At 43.5% G+C, this 16,232-nt stretch overlaps 1 protein-coding gene across 2 annotated transcripts; it reads left to right on the forward strand.

Annotated features, from left to right (window-relative positions):
* The first annotated feature begins 207 nt into the window (after positions 1-207).
* On the forward strand, positions 208-15,266 carry MPC1 (mitochondrial pyruvate carrier 1). 2 transcript variants are annotated; one of them, XM_088023802.1, is made up of 5 exons: positions 208-390; positions 10,386-10,389; positions 13,566-13,662; positions 14,262-14,394; positions 14,741-15,266. In XM_088023802.1, the coding sequence occupies exons 1-5, from the start codon at positions 320-322 to the stop codon at positions 14,763-14,765; spliced, it is 330 nt and encodes a 109-aa protein (XP_087879928.1). In that variant the 5' UTR covers positions 208-319; the 3' UTR covers positions 14,766-15,266. The 2 variants fall into 2 exon arrangements, with proteins under 2 accessions (XP_087879928.1, XP_027959188.2); XM_028103387.2 differs by lacking the exons at positions 208-390; positions 10,386-10,389 and adding an exon at positions 10,618-11,405.
* The last annotated feature ends 966 nt before the right edge of the window (positions 15,267-16,232 follow it).

A 16,232-nucleotide genomic window follows, 5' to 3' on the forward strand; every position in this document is an offset into this window, starting at 1 on the left:
CCGTCACCATCGCGCCAGAAGCGACCGCCAGCCAATCCTCGGCGGGGCCCGGCCGTTTTACGGCAGCAGGCCCCGCCCCCGAGGGGGCGGCGAGAAGGTGTGCGGCGCGCGCGAACCAATCCGCGTCGCCACGTCCAGCCCTGCGTCCTCCCATAGGCCGAGAGCCGGTTGGCGCGGCGCGGCCGTAAGGCGGAGCCGGCTGTCGTGAGGCGAGCCCGCGGGCGGGTGCGGTGTCAGCGCTGTCCGCTAGGCTGGGTGTCGTTGGGCTCCGAGGAGCGGAGGCGAGGGCAGTGTGGGCGGTCTGGTGTCGGGCACGGCCATGGCGGGCGCGCTGGTGCGGAAAGCGGCGGACTATGTCCGGAGCAAGGACTTTCGGGACTACCTCATGAGGTGACGAGACCCCCGGGCCGGACCCCCGGACCCACCAAGGTCTCCCGGAGGTCGGGTCCGCGCCGCCCGGGACGCGGAGCCACAAGGGCGCGGTAGCCGGGCAGCGGGGCAGCGGGGCGGTGGTCGAGCGGCGGGGCGGCGACGCGGCAGGGGCCGGCCGGGCGGGGGACCGACGCGGCAGCGGGGCGGCGGCGGCGGCCGGCCGGGCGGGAGACGGCGGGGCGGTGGACCAGCGGGCAGCGAGAGGACCCTCGCCCCCGGCGCGGTTTCCTGGCTGGAAGTCGCCGAGTCCCCTTAGTGGGGCGGGGCCTGGTGCACCTGTCCGGCAGCTGCGCGCCCAGGTGTGCGGTGTCGGTGCCGGGATGCGGGGCTGGAAGGCGCCAGGGGGAGGCGCTGTGAGAGCGCAGGTGCGCGGCAGGTGCGCGGCAGGTGCGCGAGGACTCCTCTCCTGCCCCCACGGAAATACAGATGCTGAATCCAGCTCGCCTTTCGGGTTTTTCGTTTGAAAGACTTTCAGAGCCGGGAGGGGAGTCAGATCTCACATGTTTGTGTGGGTTTTTTTTTTTTTTTTTTAAGAATTTATTTATTTGACAGAGAGAGAGAGACAGCGAGAGAGGGAACACACGCAGGGGGAGCGGGAGAGGGAGAAGCAGGCTTCCCGCGGAGCAGGGAGCCTGGTGCGGGGCTCGATCCCAGGACCCTGGGACCATGACCTGAGCCGAAGGCAGACGCTTAACCAACTGAGCCACCCAGGCGCCCCTCACATGTTTTTATATACGAATATTCTGCCAACCAAAGTGGAGTGTCTCCAAGGACATACTTTCTCTTACTCGATTTCCTTTCCAGTTAGAATCAAAGGGCATTTGCGAGTAAAGGCCTGAAGACACACTTTCTGTATTTTATTTTCTCCTCGAATCTTGAGACCCCTGCTTTTATTTCAGAATATTTAGTATAACTTTGAAACAGTTTTAAATAGTGTTTTTTTTTTTAGGGGTATACTTTTTCGTTTTCCTGGGTTGTGATTTTAAAACTTAGGTAGGTGTAGGGTCGCGTTTTGGGTTTGTTCTTTTTTTTTTTTTTCTTTCAATAGTTAATAGTGTGGTAAAGAAGCAAAGTGATGACAGCTGAGGAGAAATAAGTCCTATAACTATCCAAAGGATGCAGTGTGAAGGCAACTGAATTTTTGCCAATATAAAAAGGATTAATTAAGCTTCTTGCCCACAGCCCTGCTATGCTTTTGTAAAGAAGAACGAAGCATAAGGAAGAAAACTTCATTGTGTCCCTCTTTCAAATCAGAAATGAGGTTCTTCTCACCTCCTCGAGAACTTGTTCTATCTACTTTGTACTCCCTACCATCTGAAGATGTGGATTCTTTTTACAGCCTACTGAAGGGATATAGAGATTTTTCTAAATTAAAGCTGTTCCAGAATTTTAAAAACTATTTTAATAACATAGTTGAGCGTTTCAGAAAAAAATTTAAAATCATATCTCATACAGATTTAAAGTTCTGTCAATCACATTTTATGAGTAAGATTGAAATGTCTTTCTTACTAAAGTGGATTTCCAAGTGTATTTTTTCTTTTTAAGATTTTATTTTTAAGTACTCTCTACACCCAACATGGGGCTCCAACTCATAATCCCGGGATCAAGTGTAGCATGCTGTATCGACTGAGACAGCCAGGCACCCCTCCGAGTTTATTTTGAGATGTTGATTTTTTTCACTGAGAAAGAGGAGTTAAGGAAACAGGCTCTAACCATAGGTAGTGTGTGGACTTTTATTGGATCCAGCATAGAAGAAAACAGCTGTAAAAGGCATTACCAGGACAACCAGGGACAATTAAGTAAGGTCTTAATATTAAATAATTCCTGACAATTTTTACTAGAAGTGATTTACAGTATTATTAAACCCAAATGACTGAGTTAGAACCCTAGCCCTGGTAATTTTTAGCTGTGTGGTCCTGGGCAATTACTTACCTTTTGTGCTTTGGTAGCTGTTTAACAATATAGCGTAGTGCTTGACGAGAGTAATATTCCATGTTTAGTTCCCTGGGTTCTGATACTCTCTTTTTGGTGCCTTCCATCTCTCATGATTTCTTACCTTAATGAGGATCTTGAATCAAGAACTTCCTGGACCTCTGTCATTATTACTTTTTAAGTAATCTCCACGCCCGGTGTGGGACTTGCACTCATGACCCTGAGATAAGAGTCATGTGCTCTACGGACTGAGCCAGCAGGCACCCCATCTTTTTTTTTTTTTTTTAATTCTTCATATACCTTCTTGATGGGGTAAAAAAAGATAGCTCTTTTTGCTTTTGCTGTTCCTGTCCTCATTCCTTGCTGTCTTTGCATTCCTTCCCTGTCCTGAATTTTGGTTAGGAAAAATAAATGAGATTGAACAAGTAAGTTGTGAGGTGTAGGACATAGGCTTTAATGATGGAGTCAGTCACAGTCTACAGATTTACCCCCCTTCCTGAGAGGTGAACGGGTATGTGTATATGCATGTATGTATTTGGACATATACGTGTAAAGGATGTTTTCTTAAGCAGAACCTAGGTCATGGAGTGTTTTTAAATTCGTTAGCCTGTTAGCACACTTACAAATCTGAAATTAATGGGGTGTTTGCCATGAATATTCTTTAGTTAATAAGGTATGCTATTCTAATTTTAACTCCTTGTTTTCTAGAAAGCTTTAAAGATTTCTCCTTACTACCCAGATGAGAAGTTGCAGTAGAACAACAGGGACCCCTTCCCAAATGATAGAATAGCACAGCTGGAACAGACCTTAGGAGTCTGATAGTCCAACACCTCACTTGCCACATGGGAAACTGATATTTAGACCAAACTTGAGACCCTCTGGACACCAAGTTTGTGGAGCCACAGCGGGAATGTGGGGTTAGGAATTAGAGGAAAATAGTAATGCACAAAAATGGGTCAAAAAGAAGTAGGGTTGGGGCACCTGGGTGGCTCAGTCAGTTAAGCGTCCAACTCTTGATTTCGGCTCAGGTTGTGATCTCAGAGTCCTGAGATCGAGTCCTGTGTCAGGCTGTGTGCTCAACGCAGAGTCTGCTTGTCTGTCTCCCTCTGCTCCCCACCCCCCGCTCGTTCTTTCTCTCTACCGTAAGTTAGTTAATTAAATCTTAAAAAAAAAGAAAAGGTGTAAGGTACTTTGTGCCTCTTCTCTCTGCCATGCTGCTTCTGGCACCCTGCCCCTGGTTTTCCTTCCCCGCCATATAACTGACCTTCAGACATTTCGTGAAGCGGATAGTGTTGAAGCAGGACTGGCCACAAGAGAGCCTTGTTGTCTGTACAGTCCGGTTTCCAGAGGTCTTTTCTATCATCCAGTTAGTTTGGACCAGCCAAATGGTCCAGTGGAACATCAATCCATTCTAGTTGTGAAAACATCCTCATTTTAACTTGAATTAGAAAATCTGGTAAAACTTGGTGACAATAAATAAGATGTAGGTGAGCATTTTCAGGCTGCAGGAGAACTGCAGCTTAGAGCATCTCAGACTCTTACCTCACTTCACTGTAAGCAGTGGCTTAGAGACCCTGTGAGGCTGTGGCTTGGACCCCTTAGTACTATCTAAGCAAGTGACCAGTTCTGCGGACTAACAGTGCTTTCAGAGAAAGCTAACAGGTACTGTCTGCAGTGTTCAGGAGACATTATGAAAATAAAAATGAGCTTAGAGGAAATCTCAAACCTACCAATCACTTCCAAATTAAAGAGAAAAACAAGATAAGGTTTTTGGCATTTTGTTTTGTTTTTAAAAACCACATGGTGGTTGTCCTTCATCACCTCCACCATCATCCTCAGCCAGAAAGGTTGAGTTTCCCCCTGAGAGTTCAAGGTTGTAAGTCAACACAAGAAGAAAGACCCTTATACTTTTTTTTTTTTAAACTTCATGGAAATAAAGGCAGCATACCAAATAAAGAGAAAAATCAAGGGTATTTTTTTTTTTAAGATTTATTTATTTGAGAGCATGCGTGCACACTGGTGAAGGAGTTGGGGGTGTGGGATAAGGGAGAGAATCTCAAGCAGACTCTGCACTGAGCGTGTAACCCAACTCGGGTCTCCATCTCACGACCCCAAGATCATGACCTGAGCCAAAATCAAGAATGGGACACTTAACTGACTGAGCCACCCAGGTGCCCCAAAACCAGGGGTATTTTTTTTTTTTTTACATTTTTACATTACTCTCCCCAAATTGAAGTTTGTGTGTTGCTTATGAATTTATCATTCTTTGGAACAGATATTCATACACACTAAGAAGCTTTTCCTTTTTTCATTAGCATGGCTCTGCAAAAATAGGCATTCCAGGTTTTCTGACTTAGTAGTTGATTCATGCTTTGGACAACTGACATAGAATTAAGGGATGTTGAGTTGTGGATTTTTGTATTTACCAGTGTTGTTTAGAATTATTTTATTCTCTGATTGTTTTACAGTCATTAAATCACTAAGTAATCAACATTACGTTCTTTTAGAATTTTTATTCAACTTATTTAAACTCTAACAAAACAGCTCACCCATTTCTCACATCCCCCACCCCCTGCCTCTGCCAATCACCAATCTGTTTTCTGTATCTATTGAGCTTATTTTTTTGGTTTTGTTTTTTAAGATTACACATATAAGAGAGATCACACAGTATTTGTCTTTCTCTGACTTATTTCACTTAGCGTAATGCCCTTGAGGTCCATCCACGTTGTAGCAAATGGTAAAATTTATTCTTTGTTATGGCTGAGTAACATTCCATTGTATATGTACTACAGTTTCTTTATCCATTCGTCCATCAGGGGACACTTAGGTTGTTTTCATATCTTGGCTGTTGTAAATGCCGCAGTGAACATAGGGGTATACATGGCTTTTCAAATTAGTGTTTTTGTTTTCTTCAAATACCCAGAAGTGGAATTGCTGGGTCATATTTAATTTAGTTTTAATTTTTTGAGGGACCTCCATACTGTGTTCCGCAGTGGTCACACCAGTTACATTCCCACCAACAGTGCACAACCAGTTTACATTCCCCACATCTTTGCCAACACTTACTTTTAATGTTTTTGATAGTAGTCCTTGTAACAGGTGTGCAGTGATACCTCGTGGCTTTGATTTGCATTTTCCTGATGATTAGTGAATGTTGAGTATCTTTTCATGTACCTGTTGGCCATCTGTCTGTCTTTTTTGGAAAAAAGTCTATTCAGATCTTCTGCCCATTTTTTAATCATGCTGGGTTTTTTTGCAATTGAGGTGTATGGGTTACTGTTTTGAATATTAGTCCTTTATCAGTTATATGATTTGCAAATGTTTTCTTCCATTCAATATGTTGCCTTTTCATTTTACTGATGGTTTCTTTTACTGTGCAGAAGCTTTTTAGTTTGATGGGAGTCCCACTTATTTTTGCTTTTGCTGTCAGATTCAGAAAATCATTGCCAAGACCAGTGTCAAGGAGCTTACTGCCTAGTTTTCTTCTAGGAGTTTTATGGTTTCAAGTCTTTAATCCATTTTTGTGTATAGTATAAGATAATGGTCCAGTTTCCCTCTTTTGCATGTGGCTGTCTAATTTTCCCAATACCATTTATCGAAGAGACTGTCTTTTCCCCACTGTATGTTCTTGGCTCCTTTGTCATAATATATTGACCAAATATGTGTGGGTTTATTTCTGGGCTCTATTATGTTCTATTGATCTGTGTCTGTTTTTATGCCAACACTATACTGTTTTAATTACTACATCTTTGTAATGTAGTTTGAAATCAGGGAACTTGATGCCTCCAGCTTTGTTCTTCCTTTTCAAGATTGCTTTGCCTATTCAAGGTCTTTTATGATTCCATGCAAATTTTAGGATTGTTCTATTTCTGTGGAAAATGCCATTGGAATTTTGATAGGGATTTCATTGAATCTGTATATTGCTTTGGGTAGTATGAACATTTTAACAATATTAGTTCTTCCCATCCCTGAGCATGGAATAACTTTGTGTTTATTTGTGTCTTCTTTAGTTTCTTTCACTAGTATCTATAGTTTTCAACATACAGGTCTTTCACCTCCTTGATTAAATTTATTACTAGGTCTCTTATTCTTTTTGATGCAGTTGTAAATGGGATTATTAATTTCTTTCTGATAGTTTATTATTAGTGTAAAGAAACACAACAGATTTCTGTATACTGATTTTATGATCTGCAGCTCTACTGAATTTAACATTTTTTGGTGGAGTCTTCAGGGTTCTATTTTATATCATGTCAACTGCAAATACTAACAGGTTTTTCCCCTAAGATCTTTTGTTTTGTTTTGTTTTTAAGATTTATTTATTTGAGAAAGAGCACATGAGCTGGGTGAGGGCAGAGGGAGAGGGAGAGACAATCTCAAGCAGAGTCCCTGCTGAGTGTGGAGCCCTTCTCGGAGTTCAGTCTCACGACCCTGAGATCATGACCTGAGCCGAAATCAAGAGTCACTTGACGGACTGTGCACCCAGGTGCTCCTTAAAGATTTTATTTTTAAGTAATCTCTACATCCAACATGGGGCTTGAGCTCAGAACCTCAAGATCAGAAGTCATGTGCTCTACCAACTGAGCCAACCAGGGGCCCCACAAACAGTAACAGTTTTACTTTTTTCTTTCCAATTTCAATGCCCTTTCTTTTTCTTCCCTAATTGCTCTGGCTAGGACTTTCAATATTATGTTGAATAAAAGTGGCAAGAGTAGACATCCTTGTTTCCAATCTTAGAGGAAAAGCTTTTAGCTTTTCACCATTGGGTGTGATGTTAGCTGTGTGCTTGTTTTATGTGGGCTTTATTATGTTCAGTTACTTTTTATCAATACAGTCTGTTTCTCATTTGTCGAGAGTTATCATAAATGGGTGTTCAGTTTTGTCAAATTTTTTTTTCTGCATCTGTTGAGATGGCTCATATTTTTTGTATCCTTCATTTTGTTGATGTGGTATAGTGTGGTATATAGCACGTTGATTTGTGGATGTTGAACCATCCTTGACTCCCTAGAATAAATCTCACTCGATCATACTGTATGGTCCTTTTAATGTATTGTTGAGTTCAGTTTGCTAATATTTTATTGAGGATTTTTGCATCTATGTTTATCAAGGATATTGGCCTGTAATTTTCCTTTTTGTATGGCATCCTTGTTTGGTTTTGGTATCAGGGCAATGCTAGCCTTGTAGAATGTTTTTTTATAAGAGTTCTCCAGTGAAGCTCTGTGGTCCTGGACTTCTGTTTGTTAGGAGGTTTTTGATTACTGATTCAATCTCTTCACTAATAATCAGTCTGTTCAGATTTTCTATTTTATCTTGATTCAGTCTTGGTAGGTTGTATGTTTCTAGGAATTTATCCATTTCTTCTAGGTTGTCCAGTTGTTGGTGTACAATTATTCATTGCTGCATCCCATAAATTTTGGTATGCTACATTTCCATGTTCGTTTGTCTCAAGGCATTTTTTTATTTCTTCTTTGACCTATCAGTTAGTAGCATGTTGTTTAATCTCCATATATTTATGAGTTTTCCAGTTTTCTTCATGTAATTTTTAGTTTCATATCCTTATGGTTGGAAAACGTGCTTGATTTCAATCTTAAATTTATTAAGACTTGTTTGGTGGACTAACATATGATCTATCTTGGAAAATGTTCATGTGCACTTAAGAAGAATATGTATTCTATTGCTTTTGGATGAAATGTTCTTTTCTGGTCTGTTAACTTCATCGGGTCTAACTTGCTAGTTAAGGCCAGTGTTGCCTTATCGATTTTATCTGGATGATTTAGCCATTGATGTAAGCAAGGTATTAAAGTCCTCTGCTATTATTAAATTGATGTCTGTTTCACCCTTTAGGTATGTTAATAGTCGCTTTATACATTTAGATGCTCCTATGTTGCAACTGTTATGTCTCATTGTTGGATTAACCCCTTTACCATTATGTAAGACCCTTTTTTGTCTCTTATTACAGTCTTCGTTTTAAAGTCTATTTTGTCTGATATCAGTATAGGTAACTACATTCTTTTGTTTCCATTTGCATGGAATCTTTTTCTATCTTTTCATTTTAAGTTTGTGTGTTGTAGACAGTATATAGATGAATCTTTTTTTTTTTTTAACCAATTCATTTATTCTTTTGATTGAAGAATTTAGTCTATTTACATTTAAAGGAATTGTTAGGTGGGTATGTGCTTATTGCCATTTTGCTTATTTTCTGGATATTTTTGTAGTTCTCTGTTACATTGTTCTCTCACTCTCTTCCTTTGTGGTTTGATGACCTTTATTTTTTGTCATTTACTCTAGGTTTTGCTCTGTGGTTACCATGAGGCTTATATATAACAACTCATATCTGTAACAGTCAGTTTTCAGTTGATAACAACTGTAAGTTTGATCTCATTCTAAAGCTCAACATCCCCCCTTATTTTATGTTTTTGTAATATTTTACATATATCTTGTCTGTCCCTTAATTATTGTAATCATTGTTATTTTTACTACTTTTGTCTTTTAACCTTCATACTAGCTTTATAAGTAATTAATCCACTTACCTTTGCTATATATTTATTTTTCCAGTGAGATTTATTCTTTCATATGTGTTCTTGTTGCTAATTAACCCCATTTCTTGTAAGGCTAATTTAATGGTGATGAACTTCTTTAGCTTTTGCTTGTCTGGAAAATTCTTTCTCCCTCCTTCAATTCTGCATGATAACTTTGCTGGGTAGGGTGCAGTTCAGGAAGAGTTCTGAATTGAAAACTAAATTATCTCCAAGTTGACATTTTAGGTTTTGAAAACTACATCTTTTAAAATATTTTTGTGGGAAAAAAATGTGCCACTGGTAATTTATGGCTAATTAAATATGGTTCTTTGTTCAGATCCTGAACAAAGATGGTTTAAGAATAATGACACTGCAAAAACCAAAATATACAGTCAAGAAATGGGCAGAAGACATGAACAGACACTTCTCCAAAGAAGACATACAAATGGCCAACAGACACATGAAAAAGTGCTCAACATCAGTATCAGGAAAATATAAATCAAAACCACAGTGAGATACCACCTCACACCAGAATGGCTAAAATGGACAAGTCAGGAAACAACAAATGTTGGCAAGGATGCGGAAAAAGGGGAACCCTCTTACACTGTTGGTGGGAATGCAAACTGGTGCAGCCACTCTGGAAAACAGTATGGAGGTTCCTCAAACAGTTGAAAATAGAGCTACCCCACGAGCCAGCAATTGTACTACTAGGTATTTATCCAAATGATACAAACAGAGTGATCCGAAGGGGCACCTGCACCCCAATGTTTATAGCAGCAATGTCCACAATAGCCAAAATACAGGAAGAGCCCAGATGATGTCCCTCGACAGATGAATGGGTAAAGAAGAGGCAGTGTGTGTATATATATACCATGGAATATTACTCAGCCATCAAAAAGAATGAAATCGTGCCATTTGCAACAGTGTGGTTGGAACTAGAGAGTATAATGCTAAGCAAAATAAGTCAGAGAAAGACAAAGACCATATGATTTCACTCATATGTGGAATTTAAGAAACAAAACAGATGAACATAGGGGAAGGGAAGGAAAAATTAATAAAAGATGAAAATAGAGAGGGAGACAAACCATGAGACTCATAACTCTAGGGAACAAACTGAGGGTTACCGGAGAGGAGGTAGTAGGGGGATGGGGTAACTGGGGGATGGGCATGAAGGAGGGCACGGGATGTGATGAGCACGGGGTGTTGTATGCAACTGATGAGTCACTAAACTCTACCTCTGAAACTAACAACAACAAAGAGTAGTGACACTGCAGGTGAGTGTAGTCCACAATCTACTAGATTACACTGTCTGGTCTGGTAAGGCAATCCACCCCTTCTGCCACAAAGCACCCTGCTCAGTTTGGACTTCCTGTGACATAGACTTGGATAACACAATCTGTTACCACAGTTGAAACATAATTTGTTCTAACAATTCACTTAACTTTGAAAGGCTATTTCTAGGCTTCTTGTATTTCATAATAGAACCTATTTGAAGAATATTATTAGCACTGTCAACAAATATTTTCATGCTGGAAATTAGAACCTTCTCAACCTCTAAGTCAAAACGGTGAGAAGAGCCGTTTGGATGTGTGTTTATAAAGGATTTTATCATTTTACTTCATTAACTCTTTCAGTATATAAACTTTTAAGATTTTGCCATCCAGAACAATTAAGCTATATCCTGCAAAAAGAATTGCCATTTCAGAAATAGAAGTAATTCATTACAAAACTTTTGATGTATTTTTAAACGGTTTAACATTCAGAAAAACACAATGTTGAAAGTTTTTACTATTCATTCATTCAACAAAGACTTTCTCAATGCTTGTAAGTGCCAGGCACTGTTTGAGGTTCCAGAGTTTTGAAGTGAACAAAATGTATAATTACATGACTATTTTTAGGGGCTTTCGTTCTGGTGATAACCTGTTAGTAAAAATGGCGAGCTCACCGTTGCTAGAGTTCTGCAGCACTCTGTTCTCTTCTCGTCATTTCCAGAGAAATGCCATGTGCAACCCTGAGCCACAGAAGGCAGCAGAGCATCGTCCCCGTGGCCTGTTCAAATGACACGTGCCACGAATGTCAGCACACGCCAGATCTCACTTAGTACAAAGAAAGAATGTAAAATATCTCATTGCTAAGTTTTTGTTGAGTACATACTCAAATTAAAATATTTTCGATATGTTAGAATAAACTTAAAATTCTGTAGTTTCTTTTTACGTCTAATGTGGCTTCTAGAAATTTTAAAATTACATATGTGGCTCCTAGTGGTGACTTGCATTATATTTCTGTTGGACAGCTTCACTCTAAGGCTTATGTTTATTTTCATAAAATCGAGGTTTAATTTTGCTGTGTCCAAGTTGTTGGGAATGCGTGCTGCTCAGCTGGTCGTTCTGCTGCTGAAACACACGTGTGAGGTTGAAGTAACCTCAGAACCGGAATCTTTCAAAGCACCTGATCTTTTTTTTTTTTTTTTTTCCCCTCCCACATCTCTCCTGTCTGAACCTTGGGGACTCTTCACAAAATAGTACGGTAAGAAAACTGTTCTATTTTTATTTTAGGCTCTTGTAGACTTTGTGCATTGCCAGACTTACAGACAGCAGACCTGGCTTCCTCTGCGTGAGCTAGCAGATGCAGATGCAGCTGCCGTGCCTGGTGGCTCTCCCGGTGGCCCCTTGGTGGTCCTCACCCACTTGGGGCGCTCACTCCTGGCAAGACCAGTGCATCAACTGCTGAGCTGGACCAAACACATATTTCCAGACAGGGAAGTGGGAACTAGAAGCTTGCACTAGATAGAAAGGATGCATTCTTAACTTTCTAAGGTTGGATCTTTTAGTAAACTAGTGTTGAGATCATTTTTACCTTTCATGTTCTTTTTAAGAAACCTGTCTGAAGGGTCGCTCAATGTCCATCATCACAAGTGTGTATATCGCCCCTAACTTGCAGAACTCTGTTCATGTGTAACAGTCCTCACACTAAAACCTGTGACTCCACCATTTGAGCGCAAGCCCCCCAGGGCTACTTGAGGTGTCAGATCTACGCCATGGTCCTGCTCTTTGGCCCTGCCTGTGGGTGGAGACGCCTTTGTGCCTGGTGGTGGAGAACTCTCCAGGCTCTGTTCCAGCCCCAGCTCTATGCGTGAGAAGGTAGACATTGGGACCAACGCGCAGAGCAGAGCTATCTATGGAAAGAGATGAACTAGAAAAAGATGAAACTAGACCAAAGTGGAGAAAGGCCCGGTCAGCAGGGGAGGAAAGGGAGACACTGGCACAACAGGGAGCTGAGAAAGCAAGGGCCTCCCTGGAAAAGGACAGGTGGGGACAGAAGGCGGCTGGTAAGGGAAGGAGAGGCACGCTCCCTCTCCAGGCCTCTCCAGAGCTCCGGTGGGGAGGGGGGAGGGGAAATGGCCACCCCACGTCCAGGCGTAAGAAATAACAGTTCCAAAAGTGTGGGTCTTCCTCAGACAATATCCAGTCCGAAGACAAGAGGAGTCATTAGCCACCCCAGAACCTCCGAGATCCTTTACACCAGCTGCGTCTGATTTTCGAGGTCAACTCTGCTGTAGACGCTTCCCTGCTTAGCTTGCTGGCCCTGTGGGGGCTCTGGCGCTTTACAGCTCCTGGTGGCCTGGGCCTCCTGCTTACGTTGAAGTGTGTTATGTGAGCGTTTTGGAATATTCTATCATGCCAGACATAATTCTCGTTTATTTTTCTTGTATTTCCCTGGTTTCCTACTTCTTATGGAAGTCCGGATTTTAATGACTCCTGGTCAATATTAGAAATGCATTCAGCAGCCTGAATTTATCTTAAATGCTCTGAGGGGAGAAGTGGATCGCTGATAATAGTCTGTTAACTGAAAAGGGTGTTTAGCCAACAATGTGTGGTTTCTCTCATACTTTAAAGTATTGCAAATTGTACATTAATGAAAGAATTTTCAATTTAATGGGAGAAGCCACTGAACTTAGTTCAGCCTCAGAACTTCAGTCGATTGGATGTTGCTGCTGTTAAACACGGACGTCGTTTTGCTGTCCTGGGACGGCCGCCGTCACAGCCTGAAGAGCTGTTGAGCCTTTTCCAGGCGTAGGTTGCTGCTAGGACTTCAAAAGTATCTTCCAGTCTTAATTTCTTAGTATCTCTGGGGTTCTGAGTGATTTCCAGGCTCTCTGATCTAAATATAGCTCATAGTGGCTAAAAAACCGGTTCTCCCCTTTTAAGTTGCCTTCTTCAGAAACAATCTCCAACCTAGGATCGGCGTTGTAAGAGAGATTGACAAATATCTCAATGAAAATTTGAAAAAGAGATTTTGATAGTTTAAACATTACATTATCGAGAACAGTCATAAGGAGGTTTAAGTTGCGGCCGGCGGGAATTGGGTAAGGAGTTAATCTGATTTAAAGTTCACTCAGTGGGACGGAGGTTACCTAGCGGTAAGCTGGAAGTTGGTAGGGACTTTGGTGAAGCGCCAAGTCCTTTCTGACTCGGGGCTCACCCTGGAAGAGCCGCCAGTGGCCAGGCAAACCCTTGAACAGTCCGTGCCCAGACGTTAAGCGGCCATCTGTTAACCAGTAAACCTGCATGATGTAAACATGAAGAATCATTTCGAACGTCCCCATTATAGTTTAAAGGAAGAAAATGCAGTGTTCACACCCCACCTTACCCTTCTCCTCTCCTCTCCCCTCCTCTCATTTTGTAGCATTTCTGGGGCCCTGTAGCCAACTGGGGTCTTCCCATTGCTGCCATCAATGACATGAAAAAGTCTCCAGAGATTATCAGTGGGCGGATGACATTTGGTAAGGACACAGATTTGAATAATTGGGAGGACTTTAGGCTCCTGTTTACATTTCAGGTTTGTAGCTCCAGATACTACAGTCACTATTGGAACATACTGTACCGAATATGATGGCATGGAAGGGTGTTGCTCGTGCATGCGGAGGAAGAAAACAGTTTGCTTTGAAATGTTTATCCAGGAAGTGTTAAGGTCCTGTGTGCCTTTCAGCTCTAGTACACACAACTGAAGAATGTGTCCTCTGGCACTTTCCTTGAAATCCTGGTATTTGACCATAAAAGCCTCGCGGGGATTAAGTGGCCATTCTTTGAGACAGCGGGTTGTGAACAATTCTAAGGGGACAGAAAAAGCAGCTAGAGCAAACGGCCCACTCTAGCAAACAGACACGTGCCTAAAACGTTTACTAAGTAAAATACCTCACAGTAGAGAAAATATAGGATGAGCTTCCCATTCTTGGGAGCGTTTAAGCAACAACTTTTATCGTGTGGAAAGTTTTAGCAGAAGCGATTCTTTTTCTGATGAAGGCGATTGAGCCCCCGATCTGTGATCACACCGGCTCCAAGTCTGCTAGATTGTGAGTCTTTGCTTTGCTGTTTCTGGCAGCTCTCTGTTGTTACTCCTTGACCTTCATGAGATTTGCCTACAAGGTACAGCCTCGAAACTGGCTTCTGTTTGCTTGCCACGCCACAAACGAAGTAGCCCAGCTCATTCAGGGAGGACGCCTTCTCAAACACGAGTAAGCAGATCCCGATTTAATCGTTTCTGTCTTGAGGACTGGGGAGAGTGAATGTGTGTGTACTCAAATCTCAAGGCCTTGGGGGACTGGGTGTGAATGTGTGTGTACAGAAACAGGTGTTACCAGTTGGGGAAACTGGATTCGGAGCAAAAATGTGCTGTTGGGAAAGAAGAAATGTGCTGTTGAGTTAAAAACCTTGATTGGTCAGTGAACGCAATGCAAATTAACATTTTTATAAAATGATAAGTTGAAATAAATGTAAAGGTGTCTCTTAACGCCACTCAAGGTCTTTGGGCGGGCAGTGAAATTTGTTTCTCATTGAATTTTTCTTCATGTTTGTCTCCAGGATGAGTAAAAAGGCATCAGCATAACAGTGGAACTTGAGAAAGCAGGTCTGCGGAGGGACAGTGTCGCCCATCAGCGCTGCTGAGTCATGGAGCCCATCCTCAGAATAGTCTTGCTAAGGAAAATAAGCTGAATGCTATTTTTACTAACCACAATTTTTCTAGAAATAGCTGAGAGTCCCTAAACCAACTCTCTGCTGCCTTACACATACCAGATGTTTTACTTCTCTTCATAAAGAGTAGCTCAAAATATGCAATCAATTTCATAACTCCCAGTGATGGTTTTATCTGCAGTAATATGTGTATTACCTGGTAGAATTTACTAATGAAAAACTGAAGAGAGAAAATTTGCAATTCTTAGCACTAAAGTACTCAGAATCCTTAACTCTTTACTGACCACGAGACCACCGAGGGTTGGCCACATGCGCTGTCCTCGCCAGCGACAGAGAACGTGTCTGTGCTTCCGCGCGGCGTGTATATTCAAGTGCTGTAACCTAATGGCAATAAATGATTTAAATATTTGTCAAACGAGTATGATTAAGCATCTTGCTGTGCCAGACTATCCCTGAAAAGACCGGTGTGGGTAAGAGTGGAGCTCCTGGGAAGGTGTCCCCGCGGCTGGAGGGTGGCGGGCTGGTGCCGGGTCTGCGGGCGCCTGGCGGGAGGGGGGCCCCCGCAGCGGCCACGGCCCTCGCCTGTCTGCTCCCGCTGCGCAGTGAAGGCAGGGCTGTAACAGCTTCGCCGGGGAGGCTCGCCCGGCCTTCTGTCCCCCGTGGCAAAGGCGGGCGCCAGCGGCAGACGGAAGGCGGCCGCGGGCAGCCTGGGCGCCCCCCCCCCCCCCGGCGTCCGTTCTCTGCTGCCGCTTTTTCTTCGCGGCCGGAGGCCGTTCGCGAAGCGTTGCCTCTGTGTTCGGGCGCGCGAGCCGCACACGGGCCGGGGGGCAGACGGCACTGGCGCCGCTTCTCCTTTGTGGGTGAGGGGCCGCCGGCCGCACCGGGGCTCCGCCGGCTCGGGGCCCCGCAGTTGACCCGGGGTGGGGTGCGTGAGACGCTGGACCGGCTTCGTGAAGTTCGCACAACGCCTTCTGCTCGAATGCCAGTAACGCAAACTGCACGGGCGCCGAAAGAATCAGCCGAAGCCTTCCTGGCCCTTGCTCTCGTCCCCTCTCCCACGCCAGCCAGCGCTGCTTTTGCGGTTTGGGGTCTTCCTCTTCTGTCCCTTGGAAGAACTCCCGTCTGCCCGGCTCGTGTGCTGGTGAGAGCAGGGGCCTCTCCCCACCCCTCTGGAGCCCCAGGAGCCCCAGGGACCGCGGTGCCGAGTCTGCGGGCTGCTTCGGTGGACCTTGCCCCTACCGCTCCGAGAGGCCAGCAAGGTCACTTCTCTCCAACAGGTGCTTCTGACGCGAGCGGGAAACCTGCAGAGGGACCCAGACGAGCGCTCTGGAGGAGAGTACGTGCAGATGCAGAAGTCGCACGAGGAACCAGAGCCCTGTGC

The sequence above is a fragment of the Eumetopias jubatus genome, unplaced genomic scaffold (genome assembly GCF_037043125.1).
Source record: "Eumetopias jubatus isolate StellerSeaLion01/CBP00866 unplaced genomic scaffold, mEumJub1_p1.0 scaffold_6, whole genome shotgun sequence".
NCBI classification, from domain to species: Eukaryota; Metazoa; Chordata; class Mammalia; order Carnivora; family Otariidae; genus Eumetopias; species Eumetopias jubatus.